The sequence below is a fragment of the Dermacentor variabilis genome, chromosome 8, assembly GCF_050947875.1.
Source record: "Dermacentor variabilis isolate Ectoservices chromosome 8, ASM5094787v1, whole genome shotgun sequence".
In the NCBI taxonomy this organism is placed as follows: Eukaryota; Metazoa; Arthropoda; class Arachnida; order Ixodida; family Ixodidae; genus Dermacentor; species Dermacentor variabilis.
In genome coordinates, this window is record NC_134575.1 from 61,144,913 (window position 1) to 61,168,499 (window position 23,587).

The 23,587-nt window shown below is 48.2% G+C and overlaps 1 protein-coding gene across 1 annotated transcript in view; it reads right to left on the bottom strand.

Moving 5' to 3' along the window:
- The window catches only part of LOC142591047 (uncharacterized), a 79,955-nt gene that overhangs the window by 13,737 nt on the left and 42,631 nt on the right, over positions 1-23,587 (bottom strand). The window contains exons 13-17 of the mRNA XM_075703423.1: positions 18,036-18,131; positions 15,933-16,043; positions 7,372-7,479; positions 5,769-5,798; positions 3,967-4,077 (exon numbers count right to left, since the gene is read on the bottom strand). Coding sequence (XP_075559538.1) covers positions 3,967-4,077; positions 5,769-5,798; positions 7,372-7,479; positions 15,933-16,043; positions 18,036-18,131 — 456 coding nt within the window. The remainder of the gene's footprint in view (positions 1-3,966; positions 4,078-5,768; positions 5,799-7,371; positions 7,480-15,932; positions 16,044-18,035; positions 18,132-23,587) is intronic.

A 23,587-nucleotide genomic window follows, 5' to 3' on the forward strand; every position in this document is an offset into this window, starting at 1 on the left:
CTTGGTCCACTTTGACCCATCCACACCTACATAGGTGCGAACCGATACCAGTGGTTATGGGATCGGCGCCGTCAGGTCGCAACGGCAACATGGACACGACCGCATTATAACCTACTCTAGCCGGCTCCTGACAACTGCAGGGTGCAACTATTCGGTTACCAAGCGCGAATGTCTTGCTCTCGTCGGCGCTTTTTCAATGTTGCGCCCATATTTATATGGTAAGCCCTTCTCAGTAATCAACGACCAACATGCCCTCTGTTGGCTATCGTCACTCAAGGATCCTACTGGCCGACTCGGTCGTTGGGCCCTCCGATTGCAAGAATATCCTTACACAGAGACTTACAAGTCGGGACGCCAACACCAGGACGCAGATTGCCTCTCTCGCTACCCAGTCGAACACGCGACCTCTACGTCTGATACTGAGGCCGAAGCCTGTGTTCTCCCTGTTTTTGCACTGCTTCATGTCGCCGACGAGTAGCGCCGTGACCAGTCCTTGCGTATCATCATTCACCGCCTTCAATCGTCACTTCCCGACAGTTCCCTTTGCTTATTCGCACTTCAAGATGGCGTGTTCTACCGCCACAACGTTGACACCGACGGCCCTGCATTACTCCTTGTGATACCTAAACACTTTCGCTCGTCTGTTCTCCACGAACTTTACGACCTCCCCACTGCCGATCACCTGGGTGTGTCAAGTACCTACGACAGAATCCACCGACGCTTCTTTTCACCAGTGCTTGCTCGCGCTATTCGAAGATATGTTGCTGCGTGTGAGAAATTCCAGCGACGGAAGACACCGTCGACGCTCCCTGCTGGGTACCTTCAACCACTCGACATTCCGGCGCAACCATTCTTTCGGGTTGGTTTGGACTTCATTGGTCCTTTTCCTCTCTCTACCTCTGGGAATAGGTGGATCGCTGTGGCCAAGGATTGCGCCACGCGCTCCGCCATCACCCGAGCGCTTCCTACAAGCTGCGCCACAGATGTCGCCGATTTTCTTTTATTCGACGTGATTTTATTACACGGAACTCCGCGACAACTTCCAAGAGACCGTGGCCAGACATTGCAGTCAAAATTTATGGCGGACATCCTGCAGTCCTGTGCCGCGAGGCACAAGCTATCCACGTCATACACTCAAACAAATGGCCTAACGGAGCGTCTCACTCGCACTCTCACAGACAAGCTCGCGAAATATGTCTCTTCAGACCATAGTGACTGGGACCTCGCTCTACCGTTCGTCACATTTGCTTATAATTCGTCGCGCCACGATACAGTCGGTTAATCCCCATTTTTTCTTCTGTTCGGCCGAGAACCAGCGCTGCCCCTCGACACAACCCTCCCTCTTCACGCGGCACCGACCAGTGAATATGCATTTGACGCCATCGCCCGCTCTGCCCACGCAAGGGAAGTTGCTCGTGACCGCCTTCTGAAATCCCAAGAGAGTCAAAGGCGTTTGTACTACCGGTGACACCGAGACGTGCACTTCCCGCCTGGTTCTTTGGTGCTTCTATGGTCTCCGTCGCGTCAGGTCGGCCTGTAAGAAAAAATGCTGTCTCGTTGCACAGGCCCATACCGAGTGCTTCGTGCCGGGACTCCCATCATCTACGAGATCGTCCCTGACGCCCCATCTCTCTCCCAGACCAGTGAAATTGTGCACGTTACACGACTGAAGCAGTATCAACCTCCCAGTGATTGCATTTCGACGCTCCGGGACGTTGCTTCTGCCGTCACGAGATTAGGCTACATGCGTGCGGTATTTGATTGTTTGAACGAAGGCGCGTGGGCACCATCACTCGAGAAAAGAGGAGAAAGAACGAACTGGGCTCGTCTGTGAATCTAACCGGTCAGTGCTGCAACCGCTGTTGTAAATATACCCTTTAAATAGTTGCTCGTCTTACTGACTCGTACTTCACGTAACAATATTCCTAATATTTGTAATATCTTACATAGTGCGGGAGGAAGGGAAGAGAAAAGCAGAAGGCAGGGAGGTTAACCAGAGTAACGTCCGGTTGGCTACCCTACACAGGGAGAATGAGAAAGGGGAAAACAAAGATGACAGGGAGAGAGAGGAGCGAAGGAAAGGAGGAAATTAGCGGTGAGTTCGCTGATGCGTGTGGTCTAATAGAAATTGCATTAGTAGTCACAGACGTTCGCACAAGCCCCTCGTCCTCAAGAAGCGCAAAAGCGCCTTCACCGCTTTATGATGGTGCCGACGAGCAATGGGGGGCGGTGGTCCAGCAGCACTTGCACTGAAAGCGGCCGATTGTCCAGTTTTTTGGCTAGCGTTGACAAGTTCTTGTCTTTCTGGCGCATATTGTGGACCGTGGCACAGTAGGGGGTTGATATTTTCTTCGGTGCCGTAGACCTCGTATGCTGCAGTGTCGGTCACTTCAATGCTGTAGAGTATCCTTTTGAGAACGTAACTCCTAACCAAGGGCAGCAGAGGAGCGTAGCTTCACGTCGAGGGAGTCCGAGTGGAGGTTATAGTTGCAGTGAGGGGTTTAATTGATGCAGTCGTGTAAGTCGTAAGTTTGGCGAGTTCCACTCGGTCAGTGAGACTGCGTGCCAGGTATCGAAGCGGCCTTGCAGCGTCCGTCCACAAAACCGGAATCGGAACGCTGTGCTCTTCATGGTGTGCTGTGCGAGTAGCGTCATCGGCGGAATCATAGCCACTGATTCCACAATGGCCAGGTACACAGTGAAATACAACCTCGTGACCTTTTTGTTGGACGTGATGGTGAAGTTTCACGATTTTGTATGCCAATTGTTCATGACATTCGCGTCGGAGAACTGACTGCGTGCAATGCCGCTTTTGAGTCAGAGAACACAGCCCATTTTCTAGGTATTTCAGAATCAATAAATTCCAGCGCACGACGCAGAGCCGTTGGTTCTGCCACCGCTGAGGTCGTGACATCCGATGTCTGGAACCGCAGTGTTATTCCTCGCGTTGGTATAACCACCGCACCACCAAAACTCGACGACGTAGTCGATCCATCGGTATAGATGTACGCGTGGTTGCTGTACTTTTCATGCAAAAAAGTTAGCTCAGCTGTTTTAGAGCAGGGGTTGGTAGATATGCCTTCTTCTGTAGTCCTGGAATCATATGTACTTGTGGACGGCTCAAACACCACGGAGGAAACACTGGTTTGGCCGCAGGTGCGTACCCTGAAGTAAACGATCGGTTCAGGAAGAAAGCAGCAAAGGATGCCAAATATGTCAACTCTTTTTTTTTTCTTTTTGCTATGCCAAACCTACACTGTAGGAACAACTATGCTGGAACTGCTGGCGGACCTGAGTGAAGGCATGACTTGCTTTCCGCGGAGACGTTAGCAAGAATGTCCCCCCTCCCTTTTTTCGCTGTTTTCCTGCCTAGGCCCGACACTCTGCTCTCGTGAGCGGTAAATGGTCTTCGCTGTCCGACCCCGTAATCGTCGGGAAGCCGCAAGTTGTTGATATTGGCTTCTGCGTGTCGCGAACCACGTGTTCCGCGTGACAGTTGCGGCCTATCGCAATGACCAGGCGGTTTCCGATTCAGGCAATGAGCCTAGTTCAGTCCTTCAGATCAATTTTCGGACTGTTGTTGTTGGGACGCGGGCGTGCAATCACGTGCCACTTTACGCATTTCGCCTGCTTTGAGAAGCTCCGATAAATAATGCGCAAGCTATAGCAGGTGGCTTTGACATAGCGCAATAAAAACGACTGAATGGGTTATTTTAGGATGTATTAAGTTTCACAGTGCTAGCCACGTCCTGAATTCAACAATTGTAACGTTGTTCAAATAATATCTAATTTACCGCATAATTGTCACACCAAAAATGTCTTGGCGATAGTAGAAAGCCCATGACCGCACACTGTAGGTCTAATAATCGTATATTGTACAGGCTTTTTTGACTGCTTGGCTAAAATTAGCTTACACATCCTGTTGGTATTTGTGATCTTCCACATCTATGCTTTGGAGCTTCTTACCATCTTCGTACGAACAGGAGCACATGTCAGACGCCGAGCATGATGCCGCGAGGAGCTTGCTGTTTGGTTCTGCCTCCTGACAAGCTTTCCGGCAGGCATCTATCGGACAAGCTGTAAGAAATAGAGAAGTTCATCAAGTCGCCGGCACAACTGGAGTGTACGAAAATCGCGCTATTTAAAGAGGCGAAGCCAGGCATCTATGGCAGAGGCAAGGCACCCATCGGCAAGCATCTATCTAAGACCCCATGCTTGGACTCTTGTCACATTTTTTAACACTTCCCATGCAAAGAACGAGTCCGAGTGGTCCGGGCGCTTTAGTTCGTCTACTCAGTGCCGGATGTCGCTTGATTATTATTCTGTGAATGCTGCGATATTAAGACGCACAATCTTCAGAGGAAACAAACTTTTTGAGGGTGCAGTTGAAAGTGAGGTAGAAGTCTGGCTCCCCTGTTTTAACAATGACGGCGCGGAAACAGCTGGCTGCAGTGACAATGACTGCCTTCTCAGTGGCGGGATCGTGGTGTGCGTGGAGGTTTCTTTACCGGAAGTAAACAATTAGACATAGAAAGCTTTAGGAATTCAAGGTCGGAGCTTCGACTTACTCACACTAATGATTGCAAGAAAGATTTAGAGCCTCTGGCGACCTGTCCGGAGTGGATGCGGCTCGACTAAAACGGTTTGTCACCGGCGCCCCTGCGATTTATTTTCCACGCCGCGCAAGCACTAACGCGTCGCATGAAGGATAGCAAATTAGCACGCTTAACTTCATTACAAGAAATGTCGTGCTTTATGCAGACTGTTTATGCAGCCTCGCCTATCCACACTCCACAAACATAAAAATTGACAGTTAAAACTGTTCAGATTCAATATAGCGACAAACTAATATAATTCGTGAAATATTGGCGGTTCTCTAAAAAAACAGAAGTTGACGCGCAAATTGTTAAGTGACAACCAGATGTGATAACACGGGGAATGCGGGAGATGGAAATTCAAGACGATGAGCAATACGTGAACAACGTGAATGCAGGAGGCAACGTTTCGACAAGTGGACTTGTCTTCATCAAGGCGACGTATGCTTTCCTCGCCACAGTACATATAGCTGAGGTTCTTCTAAAGGGGAGAGGGTGTGAGGCGGGAGGGTGCGGAAACGTGGGAAGGTGTGTTAGCGTGTCGAATTGAGAGTAAAGGAACGCTGTGCACAAGGCCAAAGCCAAGGCCACCCTCCCCCCCCTCCCGGTCTCTCAACGCACGCGTGTTAGCCGGCGCGTCAAGTGCGTCTGAACCGCCGGCTGAAAAAAAGAAGAGGGATGGAAAGCAAAAAAAGAAAAACAAGGGGGGGGGGGCATACGCCAAGAAATCAAACTAAGTGCTGTTGCCTATAGCTTGAAGTTTCGCATAGCGAATAGTTTCTAAAGCTCCCTTTGAAACCTTGAATCGAACGTCGCCTTGAAGAAGACAAGTCCACTTGTCGAAACGTTGGCTCCTGCATTCACCTTGTTCACGTCTTGCTCAACCAGACGGGATGTATTTTGTAGCTTATTTTTGGCATCGCGTGTGCCTATTGCGCGCTACGCAACGCGCATGCCGCAACATGGAGTCAATTTTGTTCCATGTAGGAAAAGAATGGAAGACGCGCGCAAAAAATGATTTTTACACCAGCAATGTTTCTACGTGCTAGCGTGTTCGGGCTCACTGATTTACGCCGCCTCTCTATCATGCTAGAATATCACGCATAATTTAGTACAGCCAATGTCGTGGTAAATTACACCACACATTTATTAGAGTGCAAGTGCTATACTTACGTGGTGCTGCGGTTGTGGGTTCTTGCGGTGCTGAAATTTAGGAAGACAAAATAAATGCTTAAAACGTTTGTTTTTAGCAGCCGTTTGAAGAGTGGCAGCTGGTGACGTGTTTCACGAAATAGGCTTAATGTAGGGGTTTGCGGTCGACCACTGTGAGCGATAGGCAAATGTGTGCCATGTTGTGCAGGTGCAGTCGCTTGCATTTTCGCCAGCACTTGGCTGTTTAGGGAGCTTGATGAAGTCGCTAGCCATTTAATTAAAACAAAAGCGTCAATACTGCCAGCATTTGTTTGAAGCCGGCGTACCAAAATTAGTTGGCAGAGTTTCACGATACTATGTGACCACCCCTACACAGCTGTTTGTCCAGCCAACGCAAAGCTGTCGAGCTGGCCATGCGAGGAATCGTATTTGTGAGCGGGACAGAGTACTCAAGCCTTAATTCTCTTCGCATAATTAATACACGCATACTTCATATGTACATACATAAACAATTAGCAAGGGAGCCCTCTAGTTCATTACTGCAACAAGGACTAATCACGTTATATAGTAGTGTGGTTTTGAATTTCTCTTCAGAGTTTCCCCTCGAATCTCTATAAATGAGCCGCTTAACTCCCAACGTAAAGGTCATGACAGCTGAAACAGTGACAGCATTCTACCTGAACGTGGGTGTTAGTGATTAGGATCAGAGAACGCTAACCTCAATAAAAGAAATTAGAAGTTACACCATTTTGCGGTCAGTACCATTTCACTATGTTTTGCATACTTTTCTTTGAATGGACGCAAGCGACAAATTATGGAAAGAATCACAAGTATGCCACAATAAAGTATTTGGCTATTCATATTATGCGCCGAGTAATCAGATAAAGTCTGAATTCGAAAGCACCGCAGAATAAAGACTGTTACCGAGAGTTTGGAAGTGCCAAAAATGGCAAGCCATAATAATAAAAAAGAATTTAGGACTACTTGATTCCTGAACCGAAGTGCGTTACCGCAGAAACTACCTTGAATATTTTTTCTGTCTATGCAGCCACAGGGGCTGACGGAGTCAAGCAGGGTTGTCGCCCATGCCGCTGAATCATATAGTGAAGTTTAGCCACCAGAAGCTCACGCATGTAGGAAGTAATAAAAAGTATCCAGTAATTTATAAAACCGATCTGACACCTGCAAGCGATGACGTACGAGCGAGGGAAGCATATGTGGTGGCGTATGTTGCTTGAAGCAAGCCACTCCGAGACAACGTCAAGTGCCGTGTCTGCGGCCACACGGTTCAAAAGATGCCGATTTCTCTGCGACGGAATGGTGACGCCATTTCTCACGGAACGGCATGCTTTGCCATAGTTGTGATAGATTGCGCCACCGTTCTGTTGCAGTGACGTTGCATGCTGTCTGTGTGACCATAGGCTAAGCCTTCATCTCTCTAAATTGAGAATCAATCTCGAAAAGACCGCCGAAAGCAGTGCCTTCATAGTGAGCTTCCTTTGAACAGTTTGACATTGAACAGCAACTGTCTTCGTTGCTATTTATAACGTTTAATTTACTCATACAAATGCAACTACTGGTGTTTATAGTTAGGTGGCCCCATGTTATATTGAACAGCACATACCATGTGGCTTGGCACAGTAGCATACGTTATCTTTACAGGTTGCCTTTTTAGGGTCCGCTTGGGGGGCTGCCACCTTGCAGTAGTCCTCACATTTTGAGGCTAGACACTCTGAAATGAAAATCAATTATTGGCGTTAAGAGTTTCGAATGATGGAAGGACATTATGATTTCTGCCATGCCGATATCTGCTGATTTATTGGTGGTTGGGCTGACGATTATTAATTAGCATTCGCCGCTTGAGTTCTGTTTTACGTGTGACGATATTTCATGATGGGTACTTGTAAATCAGTGGCTGAAAGTACATTATGTAGGTAATTTCTCCGCAAACTTTTCATTTTAACCTTGCAGATTGTATTGGTGCTTGAGTCAGTCGCTGCCTATAATTGTGCTGTATCTTACTGATACATGTCGTGATTGAGGACATGTACTGTGTGCGTGGCTTATCATAACAACACTCGTCGATCGCATTCATTGTAGCGACAGGTATGAGTCTGAATAGAGCTCGTGTTGGCGCTCCAAATTTCAGCGACTCTTGTACTACGCAGCATAGCCAAACAATTCCATATTGTGAACACTTAAATTTATTTGTTATAGTGCGCGGGAAGACACAAGCAAGACGTACAGCAAGGGATGTCAAGAATGTCTTTTGGCGCCTTGAACCGGCACTGTAGCAATAATTATGCGGCAACCGCTTGCAGATCAAAATCGGGACCCTGGGGCCAAAATCCCCCTTACGCGAAGACAGTAGCGATATCTCTACCCTCTTTCCCTTTCGCATTTTCTCATCTGTACCACGTTCCGGATCTCGGGCCATCGCCAGGAAAGTAAAGAGTAGGGTTGGAGATTAATAGGTGAAAGGTGATGTTCAAGCGAACGATATTTCATGATTGACAGTGAGCCTCTAGAATCTGCAAAAGAGTATGTTTACCTAAGCCAATTAGCCGTAGGGGACTCTGATCACGAGAAGAAAATTAACAAAAGAATAAATATGGGTTGGGACTCCTACGGCTGTACCAACTCATGACTGCAGCTTACTTATATCCTTGAAGAAAAAAGTATACAATCATTGCATTCTGCCGGTACTAAAATATGGGGCATAATTTTGAAGGTTATAAAAGAAACTTGAGAAAACCTAACTCCTTGCTTGCTGAGCAAATAGAAATCGACCAACCTGATCGACAGTTTTCATACAGGGTGCTAAATATTTCCGCAGGAATTCTACTAGCAACGTCATGCACCGTATGAAATGATGACTGAACTTTTACTGTGCGTTCGTTTGACAAATTTTGGCATGCTGAGGGGAATCTAGAAAAATTAATATTCCAGTGTGGATATCTATACTCGGAAGCTATACTCGAAAGCTATACTCGAGTGGTCCAAGCACTTCCTCAATAAAACGACGCATGATATGCACTTTCTTCGACTTCGCATCCTAACTTCTAAATGACAGCAGCAGTGAAATCACAGAAGCATCGGTCGGGGTTGTCTTATTTTCCGATCCAACGTCTAGACTGTTTATGCGGTGATTCAAACAGCGGTAAATGCTTATGAGTGCGTGTTATTTTGATAATTGTGTTCGACGAATGTTAAGTACAACCTAACCTTTCCAGCAGCGGATTGCTGTTATCCATCAGCGTGTCAACAGCGTATCTGCAAATAGTTTTCGCTCACACAAGAGCATGCAGTCTGCTTCAGACCGACATTCGACCAACGCTAGACTAGCAGTCTAATATATTTTATACACTTTGAACACTACCTGTGCAAGTGTCCTTATTAATTATTGTAAAATACTGCGCAACACTTAACATTATTGCACAGCACTATACATTAGCTAAACAATGCACGCGGGGACTGCAGCGCCACTTGGGTGCACACTAGACCACCTTTCATATCAATAACCATATATGATGAGGCTTCTGAACGCACCCTGACCTGACAACCACTGCTTCGTGAGCTTGATAACCAGGTGCCTGCTGCAATGAGTAAAAAGAAATGCTCCCTGCACAACAGAAACCCGTTTCCATGTTTGCGACGCTTATGCATTTCCGCATAGCAAGGACACCACTACGGGTAGTATTTGCGCTAACGACTGTGCATATTTATTTTATTTTTCCGTGGTCACACTTATAGAAGTTAGGAAATAGGAGCCAGGCGCATATTTTGTACTTTTAATATTTAAATATATCTTGATACTTCTACAAAAAATAGCAAATAATTACTTGCAGTTATGCTCACTGCGGCTTCATTGAATTTTAACATAAGAATTCTTGAAATATATCTCAGCGTCGATTATTGATTTACAATAATTGAGTACACCAGTGATCAAGCCATTATTTTATGTGTCATGGTATACGTCGAGACTGCTACGTCTTGAAGTATAACGTTGAAACGAAATCACCGAAAGTTAGCGCATTTCTGGCATTAGGGAAGCGTGAAGGTCTGCACAATGAGCGATGGAACGGAAAAGGTTAGGTGAAATAATTTTAAGGGACAGGAAGACTGGCCTGTATTCTAGAGCAAATGTGAGTAGCCAATATCCTGGTTTATGTTACGAAGAAAAATGAAGGTGACAGGCCATATATTGCGTAGGACGGATAACCGGTGGTCGACGTATTATAGTTGTGGAATCAATGTCAAAAGAATTGAAGTTCATTAGGGAAAGGTAGAGGACCATGTGGTGCGATGAAAGGAGCAGGAAATTTGCAGGCTCAACTTGGAATCAGCTAGCGCAAGACCGGCGCAATTGGAGGTCCTTGGCAGAGAGCTTCATCCTGCAGTGGACATAAAAGTAGACCACCACGTTCCATCTATCTTCAACACGAGAGACCCCTTCGGTCAATTTACCGGTTTATCCGTTGCGCTAACCGGGGTCTGTTCCTGGCTGCAACACTACTTGCCAGAACTCTTCAATGCAATAACTGAATTAATTCGATTGAATTCACTTAACGGACAAATAATCAGTGGGTATTCAGTATTGACTACTCGCAACAAAACATAGCATTGCGCAATATAAGGCACCTGAACCCTGGATCTTTATGCAAATATTGTCACAAACAGTGGCGAAGACAAAGACGTTGTAGTGGGGCTGGGTCAGAGTCTCCCCTGTTGGACTGAAAGGGCTGCTAAAACCTGGATGCCCTCTGCAGTCTTCATTAGCCAAGTGCTAGCCGTTTACTGTGGATGAAATACTCTCTGCAACACCTTCTTGGTGGAGGTTGCGGGCTCTATTCCTCCTGGCCCTGGAGCTTCAGAGTGGACGCCATTCTGCCAACGCTATGGCCAAAGACAGTACGCCGTCGCCACAGCCCGCGCCCGCGGCTCCGGCAACTGTGGTCCTTTCGCATACCCTCGATCACCGCACATCTTGCGGTACCGACAACAATGACGTCGACGATTGGCTCCTATTGTGCGAGCGTGTCAGCAAGCACCACAGGTGGAATGAGACGCTAAAGCTCGCCAACATTATTTTCTACTTACGGGGCACAGCTCGTGTGTGGTTCAACACGCACGAAGAGGAACTGACGAGTTCGCACGTATGCAGGAAGATGCACGAATTGTTTGGCCGATCGGTCGTACGACAAATGACAGCATGGCATGAACTCGCGGCCAGAGCTCAGACGTCGACGGAATCACACGTCGCCTATACCCAAGACGTGCTAGCCTTGTGCCGTACCATTGACAAAGACATGCCAGAGGCGGGCAAAGTTGGCCACGGGTTGAAAGGCAGAGCTGACGATGCCTTCAACATACTCATTTGTAAGCAGTGCAGCACGGTTGACTCAATCATAACAGAATGCCGTCGGTTCCAACAAGAGAAAAGCAGGCGCATCACCCACCGCTTTACGAGACTCAGGAAGATGGCTGCAAGATTCTCATGGAAAGATCCCGTGACCCCCCTCCGTTCTCGACGCCTACGAACGTAAGCAGAATTGTTCGCCAGGAGCTCGAAGCCATGGCTCCAGCCGCTTATTAGGCACCTGCTCACGACCATTTGGCGACAATATCTCATTCAAGCCGTCGTCCGTCAAGAGTTCGCGAATACGGGCATTCCACAAGCCACCGATCACGCACCTCAGCCCATGCGCGCTTCCGGTCGTCAGACTGAACACTACACCGCCCCTCTTGTTGCTGCTGCCTTTTCGGCTCTCCGATTAACACACCGCTACAGAAACCCATCTGAGTGGAGGACGGCAGACGATCAACCAATCCGTTTTTCCTGCTCTGGCGTCTGCCACATTTGACGCCACTGCCGCAATCGTCGGTATTACCAACCGAGCTTCCGAGCTGACCGCCGCCAGGATCATGGCCCGTCTTCTAGCACATCTCTTCTCGACGACCACGCTTCGACCCGTGAACCTAACCGTATATCTTCACGCTTTGCACCAATGCACACCGATATAGCCGCTCCAGGACACTGGTCTAGCCGATCGCCGTCACCGCAGAGTCGCCAGTCGCGCTACCCTCAGCGCCGTCGCTCTCTCTCCCCCGCTTACTCTGGCCAACACCCGGGAAACTAGCATGTACAGCTCCGGTAGGTGAACCTGCATTGACGACAAGGACCCAAAAACCTCTATTGACCCCCTCTTCATGACGCAATTTGCTCGGTATTCTCGTCGATGGCATGACCGTTACTGCTCTCATTGATACTGGTGCCCACATATCTGTTATGAGTACTACGCTCCGGCGCCGCCTACGAAAAGTGCTGTCACCTGCCGTCTCTCCTACTGTTCAAGCAGCTGATGGCACCCGAACACCGGTTCTTGGTATGTGCACTGCCCGCGTTACTGTTGCAGGCCACCACACTTCAGTTCTCATCGCTGTTCTCGACACTTGTCCATGTGAGTTCATTCTTGGTATTGTCTTCTCGACCACCCACTCTGCCCTCATCGATTGTTCTACTGGCATTTCGCGGCTCAAACTGCCATTTTATCCTGACAACGCCACATCACGCACCAGTCAACTACGTTCTGTGCAGTTTCTACGACTACCTGCTCAGGTTGCTACCTAGGTCCCTCTGTCACCGCTTCCACCAGCCCCTGATGGTGACTATGTGGTCGCTCTCGTCACAGATCTGATCCTCTCGCGCAACATCGCACTTCCTCACGACCAAGCGACTTCCTTTGCATCGTTGATTTCTGCCTTCACACCAGCACCTGTGCTGGCTCATTTTGAGCCTGCTGCTAGAACAGAGCTTCGCAACGACGCAAGCGGCCATGGCATAGGTGCTATCCTCGCCCAAACACAGAACGGCTCTAACCGTATGATAGCGTATGCTAGTCGCCTCCTGCCACAGTGGGAAAAGAATTACACTATTACTGAGCGGGAGTACCTAGCTCTCGTCTAGGCTGTCGCGAAATTCCGGCCGTACCTATGTGGACGGTCATTCGTGGCCATGACAGATTATCATGCGCGCTGCTGGCCCTTCACGGTTAAGGACCTCACAGGGAGGCTCACCCGTTGGGCATTACAACTACAGGAGTACACGTTGTCACTTGTGTACAAATCTGGCAAGTTACACAATGACGCCGACTGCCTATCCCGTCACCCCGTTGAACCATCCGACTCCACTGAAACAGACTCGATATCTACGTCTTAGCAATCACAGACTTGACACATGTGGCCGGCGAAGAACGTAGTGATCCATCGTTGCTCTCTCTTATAGACCGTCTGCAATCCGGCACCCTCGACTCCTAACTCGACATGTTCTTCCTTCAGGATAACGTTCTTTACCGGCGCAACATGCACCCCGACGGCGCAGAACTTTTGCTAGTTGTCCCGCGTCATCTACGCAGAGATGTCCTAGTCCAGTTTCATGACGCCCCAACTTCCGGGCACTTAGGGGTCTCCAGAACTTAACACCCTTGGAAGGGTGTTTATATAATCAATAAACACGCTGGAAAGGGTGTTTATCGTTCTGTTCGCCGCTACGTAACGTCTTGTGACCTGTGTCAGCGGCCCAAAAAACCTGCGACTCAACCTGCTAGTCTGCTTCAGTCAATTCACATTCCTACCGAGCCTTTTTATCGAGTGAACATGGACTTATTCGACCCCTTTCTAATTTCCGGGAAAGGCAACCAATGGATTGCAGTCGCTGCAGATTACGCCACGCGATATGCACCTACCCGAGCGTTTGCAACCAGCTGCGTCACGGACGTACCGACTTGCTATGTATGAAGTCATCCTCCAACATGGTGCTCCATGTCACCTACTCACAGATCACAGTCGGTGCTTCCTGTCTTGCGTGGTTGACGCTCTACTTCGATCATTTGCTACGCATCACAATTTCACCACCTCATATCACCCTCAAACCAATGGACTCACTGAACGCCTCAACCGTACCCTGACCGACATGCTTTCCATGTACGTTTCTGACGATCACCGTGATTAGGACGTTGCCCTTTCGTTCGTCACATTTGCATGCAACTCATCGCGTCATGACACTGCCGGCTTCGCACCCTTCTATCTTCTCTTTGACTGCCATCCCTCATTACACTTTGAGACCTTGCTCCCCTCTTGACCAGCGTCCACGTACTCGACCTCCTATGTGCAAGATACCATGACGCGCGCGCTCGTCGCGCGCACAGTAGCCCGGACTGGGCTCTCGTCATCGCAGACCGCACAAAAGTCCATTTATGATCGTCGACACCAGGATCCTGCTTTTTCACCGGGCTCTCTCGTCTCTCTCGGACTCCAATCTCGTCGTGTCGGCTTCTGTGATAAGTTAATGTCGCGGTGCGTCGGGTCCTACCGCGTGCTGCGCCAGGATACTCATGTCACCTATAACTCCCATGGCATCCACTTCATCGACGGCCACACCACGAAGTTACATGGTACATGTGTCCCGCCTCAAGCGTTACAAATGTGACAACCCATATTGAACACAACCAGCACCGGGACGGTGCTTCACCGGCCTGGCATAATGTCACGAACGGTGTCGCAGTCAAAGACGTTCTAGTGGGGCTGAGTCACGGCCTCTCCTCTCGAACTAAAAGGGCAGCTAAAGCCTGTATGCCCTGTGCCGTCTTCACTAGCCAAGCGCTAGCCGTTTACTGTCGATTAAATACACCCCCGGAACAATATCTAACAACCCGAACGAAACAATGTTACAGTTTTGCTGATATAATGTTTTAGTGTTTTGAGTGAGAATGATGTCTGTTCCACAAATCCTGAAGGAGCTCTGAATGACAAACTTTCTCTCTGTGTCTCTTTCAGCCTGAGCTTGATATTTATTTTTTTCATGTTTTGAGGCTAGACACTCTGCATTGGGAGGCAACGTATGCGGCTAAGGCAGGCGTTGTGCTTCAAAGTTTTTCTGCTATCTTTGAGTTTTACTTGGTTTTCGCTCTTCTCTTTCCTTTTTCATTCCCTTCTAAGCTTTATAAGCCGCCATTCACGAAATAAACATTTCATGTCGTAATCTGTTTTTGTCCCGGCTTTAGCACCGTTTGCTGTGAAATCATGCACCAATAACTAGTAGATATCACCTAGTCGCCTCATTGCTTGCTGTTGTTCATTTCGTTCCGTTCATCATAAAAGAAGTGAGCAGGGTGCTGGGTAGCTGTAAGTGGACGGCTACCTCATCAACTTCTTGTGAAACATTTTGGGTGTTGCAAAACTTAGGTATAGCCGAAAGTTCCCTCTCTAACAGTGAGCATTGAAGCAGCCTAACTTGTTTAGGAATAATACACCTTTGTGGTTCCTAGAGTGTTTAGTTACGATGTTGGCGCCGTCTAATGGCCCTAATACTGTTTTAATAATATCATTTTTTATGTTTGTTTTGTATCTATGTCCGCTCTGTGCCTCATGTGTTTACTATTGAACCGCTTATTCCTCTCCCTATATCACAGTTGCATACAACTCCTTAACACAGAGGTGTTGTTTTAAAAACCTGCTTGGCAAGGCTCAAGAAAAATTGCCATTTCTGCTTGAGCCTATCAAGGCCTGCAGTATTTAGTAAATAAAGTAAATAAATAAATGAGGTTGTACAGGCTGCCCCATATAGGCAACCATCTGGAAACGGCAAGTTGCCGGTGTTGGCTTATGCTTATCACGATTTGCGTGACCACGTGACAGTTGCAGCCTATCGTAATGGTCAGTGGGTTGCCGATTCAGGCAGTGAGCGTACTTCGTTCCTCCAAATCATTTTCGGGACCGCCGGTGCCGTGGCACGCCGACGCGCGATCACCTGGCACATTTAGTATTTCGCGCGCGGAGAGGAAAAATAATTAGGGAGAACGCAGCGCCTATAAACGACTGAAGAGGTTGTTTCAGAACGCAATAACAGTTTTCGCAGTGGCAGTCATGCCATGAATCCAACGCTATAAAACTTGTTTATTTACCTTCTCTAGTAAGCCGTATAACTAGCTATTAATAATTATGTTTGCGGCTAAACATGACATATGACCAAACACAGTATGTGTTATAATCATATATTGTACTAGTTTCTTTAGCCGCTTGGCTGAAGCTGACTGTGACATCCTGTATAAGCATTGGATCTGGAATGACAATCAGTTTTTGCATTATATTTTGATCTCCCACTTTTATGCTTTTGGAGCTCCTTACCATCTTCGTACGAACAAGAGCACATGTCAGGCGCCGAGCATGTGACAGCGAGCACCGTTCTGTTGGGTTCTGCCTCCTGACAAGCTGTCCAGCAAGTATCTATAGGACAATCTGGAAGGAAAAGAGGGGTTCATGAACTCGCCGGCAGGACTGGGGTGTACGAAGAGGCATGTGATTGATCAATTTATAATAAACTGAAGCGTCCAAGGCTTTTTAATGTCTTGTAGGGAGCAGAAGCAAAGGGTGAGGGCCGAGCAGGATGGTGGCTCGATCTCGCGCGCGTAAGGCAGGAAAGCGGGGACGAAGCGCGCTGTCATTCATCGCGCGCAAGCTAGCAAGAGATGGGATGTGGGAGGGGTGTTCTACTCCATCGGCGGCTGCGGTTGGCGCGCTGAACACGGCCGCGCAGGCCTTGAAAGCGATTTTACGAGGATACCGAGTCTAAGCGCTCCGAGGGATGATAGCTTCAGGTACGCTGTGTTCCCGCGGCTTAGTTCACGTTGGAGCGAGAGGCAGCACGAAGGGCAGTTCGCTAGCTGCTGCTGCTGCAGTTCCCCACTCTAGCGCTTTCACAGTGGGTGACTGAGGTCATCGAGTGAGATGCGCTTGCCCGTGCGTGCGTGACACCATGCTTGTTAATTTAGTTAGTAAACGAATGCTTACAAGCTTATAGTGGCGTTAAAACCACTACCTTTACTTCGTATAGCTGAATAATAATTTGCGACCACTATAGATGCTTCGCCTTTCGGGCGAAACTGCGACATTTCTCGTTTGAAGTTTTCGCTTAGCGACCAATCTCCTGGAGGCCGGTGTAATGACGACTGGCAATTTCTTGTCGTTGGCGTCGTTGGCAAGAGCGCCGGCCGATTGTGTGCCATATAATTTCCACTTGTGGGCCGTATTGGCGTAGTTATCGGCGTGTTGAGGCACGTTTGGCCTAACAGCAGCTCAAGCACGATAAACACAGAGACAGGAATACGTACCGGACGGCGTCATTACGGTCGTCTTCTCGTCTCTGTGTTCGTCTTACGCTGTTTGGCCAAACACGAACTCGTACACACTATCCGAACCTTCTGTTCTCGTAGTGCGGTGGTGGAATATCGGTGTTTTGAGTGATCCTGTCTAACGACGACTCGGTCGTTCGTCAGCATCACTGTCAGCATCAGTCTCGTGCTCGTCCAAAGTGAGGGCGGTCACACGTAAGGCGATCGTGGTCGCACCTGGCAACTACTGGGAAGACTCGGCAACAATGCTGAAATGTGGCAAACGCGTAGCTACATTCCATGCCAGCAGGTGCTTAGTCGGATGAAATGCGCTGTAAACAACTCGACAATGCGTCGTGCTTCTCGTTGGTGCCGGTAGGAGCAGTTTCGAGACCGCATTTCGAACAACCGATTTAGGCTTCGCAGAGCTCGGCAGCTTCTGTACTAGGCGAACTGGCTCCTCCACTTTTTATTGCAATGCAAAGCTCCAGTATTGTTACGGGAAGATGTTGAGCCAAGAGGCGAGCCACAACAAATATGAGGGGATCGAGGCGCAACACCTCGTCCTCTTGTTCACTACACTTGGACAGCTTGTTCGACTTTGGCAGTATTTCTGACTCATAACAATGTATGTTGGAAGACCATGTCGTGGTTCCTTTAACTCTACTGCATATGAATGCAAACATGTGCCTTAGAAAAAAATAACATCCGAATCTATGATCGTACTTTATATGCATACCAAACAAATCATCATGTGCTCTTTAGTAGTTTATTTACTAAAAGTTGCAGTGGTGTGCACAGTACGGTTCACTGTTGAAGGGAACACTTAGCTCCTAGTAAATCCGGTATAAAAAAATCCTGCTTTAGCGAGGAAAACAAGGGCAGAATACGCAAAAGTCTGACATGCAATGAGATAGTTATTGATTTATGTCATATTTCTGATGTTTTCTGTAGCTGAATATAACTGGGTGCTCTTTTTAAAAGTCGGCTTTGTTGTAATTTGTCTTTGTTTATCTGCAGTTTGCATGCGGTTTTTCTTTCTCATTTATAAACACATTTCTTGTCACATCCGTATCGCGGGCAACGGAATTTACTGATGTCTAAAATGAAATAGTCTTACCGGTGCACAGAGGTTCTCCTGTTGACAAGTCGCATGATTTTCCAAGTTTTTTGCATACTTTCGTCTCTTCTTCGTTACATTTTGCTCGCTTTCTGACTGTCGCGATACACGGAGGAAGAAAAAAAATTGCAAAGTTAATCGCAGCATGCAAACCGCGAGAGAAAACGACGACTTCGCGCGGCATTATTACGATCATCTTTTTTTTTGAAGTTTAATGATACGGGCTACGATCGTGCATTCGGTAAAGAATAATGTGTATACCATGTCTAAGGTATGCCGAAGTAAGAAGTATCCAGACGAGAACTGTGGGTCAAAATTTAGCCGAGCATAACCAACAAATCCAGCAGACAAAGATAGGTTGCAGAAAAAAAAATACCTGCCGTAATAGCTTAATAGCTATAGCGTTGCGCTACTGACCTCCCGAAGTCGCAGATTCAATCTAGGCGGCGGCAGACGCCATTTTGATGGGGGCGAAGTGTGTAGGAGCTTCTGTACACTTGGTTTATGTGCACAGTAAGAAGCCTGAACAGGTCAAAAATTAATTCAAACGTCCGACGTGCCGCATAATCCGATCGTGGCTTGGGTGCGCTACACTGCAGAAGTCGAACTTTTTTTATAAAGAAGCAATGTACACACGAATAATCAGGCAAGAATCATAGAGTAAATGCAGGAGTTTAAAACGAGATGCAGAGATAGGAACAAAGATATCAGCTCTGTGAGTTTTCTAGTAAATGCATTAAGGGCGGTGTGCGTGGTTTTCATTCAGATGGCAGCACTCCTATGTGGCATGCATGGACACCCCGCAATTTTAATAATTAGCACGTGCTTTAGGTTAGAGAGAAGTGCGGTGCTTCTGCAGAGAGCCTGTAGCATCGTAATATTCACAAGGCTCATATAAGAGAAACAAGGAAATCACAAATTATGTTTTACAAGACTACACATAATGAGCTTAGTTAATACTTAGTTATACTTCAGCATAACTATTTCTTCGGAATTTGTGCATTCATATTATAAAATTTTATCCGCTGGAGACTTGAGATATAGTGGCATAAACTAAAGACAAACGCGTGTTGGCAGTAGTCTAGCTCAGTTCTATGAAAGAAAAACTGGCCTCGCGGCTTGCTGTCTATTGTATTTCGATTTTATTAAAGGCACAGAAAGAATTATCAATTTTTTTAATGTGTTCTAGTGTTGTCTGTGATACTCTGGCTACACTTCACTAAAGGTATACTTGTCAAAAGCAAGAAAGCAGAGGATACCCCTGTGCAAGGAATTTTGTTGTGGTATATGGAAGAGGATGCGAATAACCTGAGCGTACGTGAACATTTGTGACAGTTACATTTGGACTTAATATATAATCGTGCTCTCGTAATGTACCGTGATTAATAAGTAAGCCTGCAAGCCAGCATTACCGAGAGCAAGGGATGTCGTTGGGCTTTAGAAGTATTTTTGCACTCTTCCCCATTTCCGTGAAGCTTCCGTTGCATGCCGCCACGATTGTCGACGAGCCACGGCAAGCTAAGTAAGAGAAAGCGGACCAATCGCAGACGCCGACGCTGCCCTCTTCATCCGGTTATCGATATTCAGTGCAGTGGCTCGGCCCCATCAAATCCCTCTCCACTTGAGCATGCTCCAATTAGATAATACAAGCCGCTCAGTACAGGCAAACATTATTCGTTTTTCAAGTAAACGGAAGTGACTTCCTATGAACGAGGGGAGCATTTGATTGGTTTGTTCAGACAACCCTGCGGGTGATCGTCTGATGCTCGCATCGGCGGTTACGCAAATTTGACGTCAGGAGATTGGAATAAAAACATATTGGAATAGTTTTACATTATGCGGCTCTTGGTACCCATAGGTGCGGCGTCCCAGATCCTATATGTACTCATCAACCCAATGTCATTCGGTACACTGCCCTCCTCTACCTGGATTGACTGGACTTTGGTTTGGCTAGTGGCCATTCCCGGACAATTGGGCCGCTGTTGAGCAGTATGAACCTAGTTTATGCGCTCAACAATGTGGGGATTGACGTGCGGCTCAGTGCCTTTGTGGGGGCATTCACCTGTTCTGTAGTCCCTACACTTCTCCCTTTCCATTCGCAACGGTTGTCGACGGTGGTGCTCCGCTCGCGGTAAGGGAGCGGTCGCTCCTCCGCCGGCAGATCGGCTGCTGTTGGACAGCGGCCGTGAGCTTCCGGCTGGGCAGAGTCTCGCCGATCTATACAGAGTGCGGGGCAGACGAAACACTGGAACATCTACTGTACCCAGCCCCGCCCGCACTCAACCTTCAACGAACTACCATGGTGACTGAGCTACGCCGCTTGGGACCCCAGCTGCTTCCAGCAAGGACCTCTTCTTCCCAGCCTGACGTCACAGCCAGGTCTTCACAGCAGTACTCAGCTACGTTGAGGACACGATGCTGGACGAACGACTGTAGAGGTATTGCAACCGCGTCTGAGGTGTGGAACACTACTCCCTCCTCTTCCTCCCCACCCACCCTCTTCTCCGCCTCTTTCTCTACCTTTTCAGCCACCATTCCCCTTTCCCAAAATTGCTGAGCCGTGCTCCCTTTAAGAGCTGTATAAACACGCATATTTTCTTCTCTACAATCACCCCTGGGCCCCCCTCGTAAGGGTTTGCGGCGGTGGCGCTCGCGCCGCCGGCGGTGGTCGGCAGAGCGAGCGCGAGGCTGACTTCTCCAGGACACCACTGAGTACGCAATCGTGTTTCTTTCTTTCTTGCCCCTGCGGTGAAGGCGTTCCGTGAGTCGATCCTTTTACGAATGCTCTAAAGCCGAAGAACTGTGCCTAGTGCTCATCCTGTGGTCATACTGCGCCGAGCCGCAGTTATCGCATGACCGAGCCAACTGATATTGCGCGAGCTCTCGCAAGTGGGGGGCCCATTGGTCATCGCGAGAGCAAGCAGCATAGCCGCGGGGACTTCTTTCAGCGACGTTTCGCGGGTAGCCATCCTCCCGCAGTGACGTAGAAGTGACGTCCCTGTCCTATTTATTCGTTTTTGGCCCGGGAGCCCTTAGAATCCCACGCAGGCCCGGGACCGGGCGCTTGTACAGTGCTGGATGTAGCTGGACACAAATAAATGGTTTCCGCTGACTTCGGGCAACACTTTGTTCTCATGCGTGCGCACAGTAGCAGCCCTACAAACTCCTAGACGTGGAGACGGTGAGACAACGAAACTACGGATTGCAGCTTAAAAACCTGCCCAAATTAGTTTCTTGTCAATGTGAATTAGTTATACGCAAGGTAACATTTATTTTACAATAATTTATAACTATTTTTAAAATTAAAAGTTCGGGTTCTGGCCGTCCTTTGATTCACATTCAAAACCCAGCACGCTGTCGCAGGCGGAACCTAAAGGTCAAACTACTTACGCATACCGGCGCGCAAAAGCTTACGCCCGTGCGCATTTGCGTTTGCACCTCGTGAGGAATGGCGGTTTCAACCTTCAAGATCCGTGCCAGTGCGCGCCCACCTGGCTCACTGTTTCCGCCTTGGTAGACATGGTTTCCTGTTTCTGTGAGGCATCCGGTCAGTTCCAGAGCGCCGATAACTGTCTCAAGAAGTTATCTGTGCCCGCGCTGCGCTTAGACGCGTGCGACCCGTCCTGCATCATCGGTGCATGCATAGGCGCACGTGCGCGAGCTTTCGCGTGCCGGCAAGTGTACGTGTACTTTAGCCTTAACAGCTTCGCTGTAAAAGGAAGAAGAAAAAGACCGTTTGGTGCATTTTTTGGAGTCGCCACTGCCACTTATACGCTCTTAAACAAATACGACCCTTTAGGTGAGATACGACCCTTTAGGTCGTATCTGGCGACACAACGTGACAAAGAAAGATGTACACCGACAAAGTAAAACTTAATCAAATACAATAGGTTTCGGCTCTCATACGGAAACCTTGTTCACGATGGGGCGAAAAAAGTTGGTGTGCCCACCTAAACATGTTTCATCATGTGGCGCAAGCACCGCACGTAAGCAAGGCGATGTTTCCTTCGTTTCGAGGATCATGTGTTCTGTTGATTGTATGTCGAGAGACAACAGGTACAGACGTGACTTCCAGTTTCTTTCTGGCTGATTAGACTAGATTTCGTCCAGTCAATATTGTGCGAAGTCGTTCCTGCACGTTCTGCCTAAGCATTTGAAGCTACTCTTTTCATCTCCGCATCGTTTGGCGTTGGCGCAGCCGCTGTTTAAGGTTGCCCGTCTCCCATATGTAGACGCAATTGGAATCCGCACAAGGGATCTTGTAAAGAATGACAGGAAAGGCTTCCTTCGCCAGCTTGTCCTTCCCACTAGAGTGCTTGCCTCAGTTTGCGCACAGTAACGTGAACCACCTCAACGTCATGTTTACGCAGCACGTTTGATAAGGTCTCGCTTATCCCGGGCACGTAAGGAGTGTAAACACGTCTCTTTAGATGGGCCCTGCTAGCTTGGAAAGGATTGCACAGACGTTGTTCTACAGAATTCATGAACGCAGGGGGCGAACAGCTCGCCGAAAGATCTTTCCGCATTGTCTGCCCATTGGAATTTAGGCCTTGAGGTTTCGTTCAAATGTGGCTCGCACAGCCCCAGAGGGAGGCAACTACTGACCTCTTGTGAGCGTCAGGGTGCACAGACAAGAAATTCAGGTACCGGCTACTGTGCGTACTCTTTCTGAAAACGCTGAAAGAAAGGGCGTCATTGCTTCTTTTCACCAATACATCCAAAAAAGGCAGTTTTTGGTCTGTCTTCCTTTCAATTGTGAACTGAATTCAATCTACTTGATTGTTTAGATGCGTGGTGAAAACTTCCAAAGCACGGTGCTTGATTACGTAAACACAATCGTCAACGTAGCATAGCAAAATTGCTGGTGGTGAGCTGAAAGTAACGAGCGCGCTACTTTCCAGCCATTTGATTGTCAGATTCGCAGTAGTAATTGAGACAGAGACACCCATTGATGTGCCGTGGACTTGCTTGTAGATGGCCTTATCGAAACAGAAGTAGGCGTTGCCGGGCAAAAACGGAGGAGCCTCTTCAACTGGGGGACATCAAATGGCGACCGTTACGGTAGAGCCGGATCGGCGCCGAGAGCAGCAGAACACGCTTCCACAGCCATGTCAGTGGGAATGGAAGTAAACAGAGATACAAGTCAAACGAAACCATCACCTCGTCGTCGCCGAGAAGGATATCCCGAACTTTTTCAACGAAATCGATGAAGTTGCTCACATGCGTTATGCCTTTTCCAACGAGAGGGTACAAAATTCTGCGCAGAAAGCTCGATAGCTTGTACACGGGGGAACGGGTAAAGTCCGCTATGGGTCGCAAAGGGACATCCGGTTTATGGATCTTCGGTAAGCCATAAAGCGCAAGGGGCGCACCATTATGACAAAGAAGCGAATAGTTGAGGGACTTGTGTTCAGGATAAACAAAGTGGAACACCTCCGCTAGGGGTTCCTGTAGCCCTTTCTGCGCTTTCAAGGTAGGGTCCCGGGTGAGCCGAACCTAACTGTCCTGGTTGTCAAGCAGGTCCAGCACTTTTCCTTCGCACACGGCCGTAT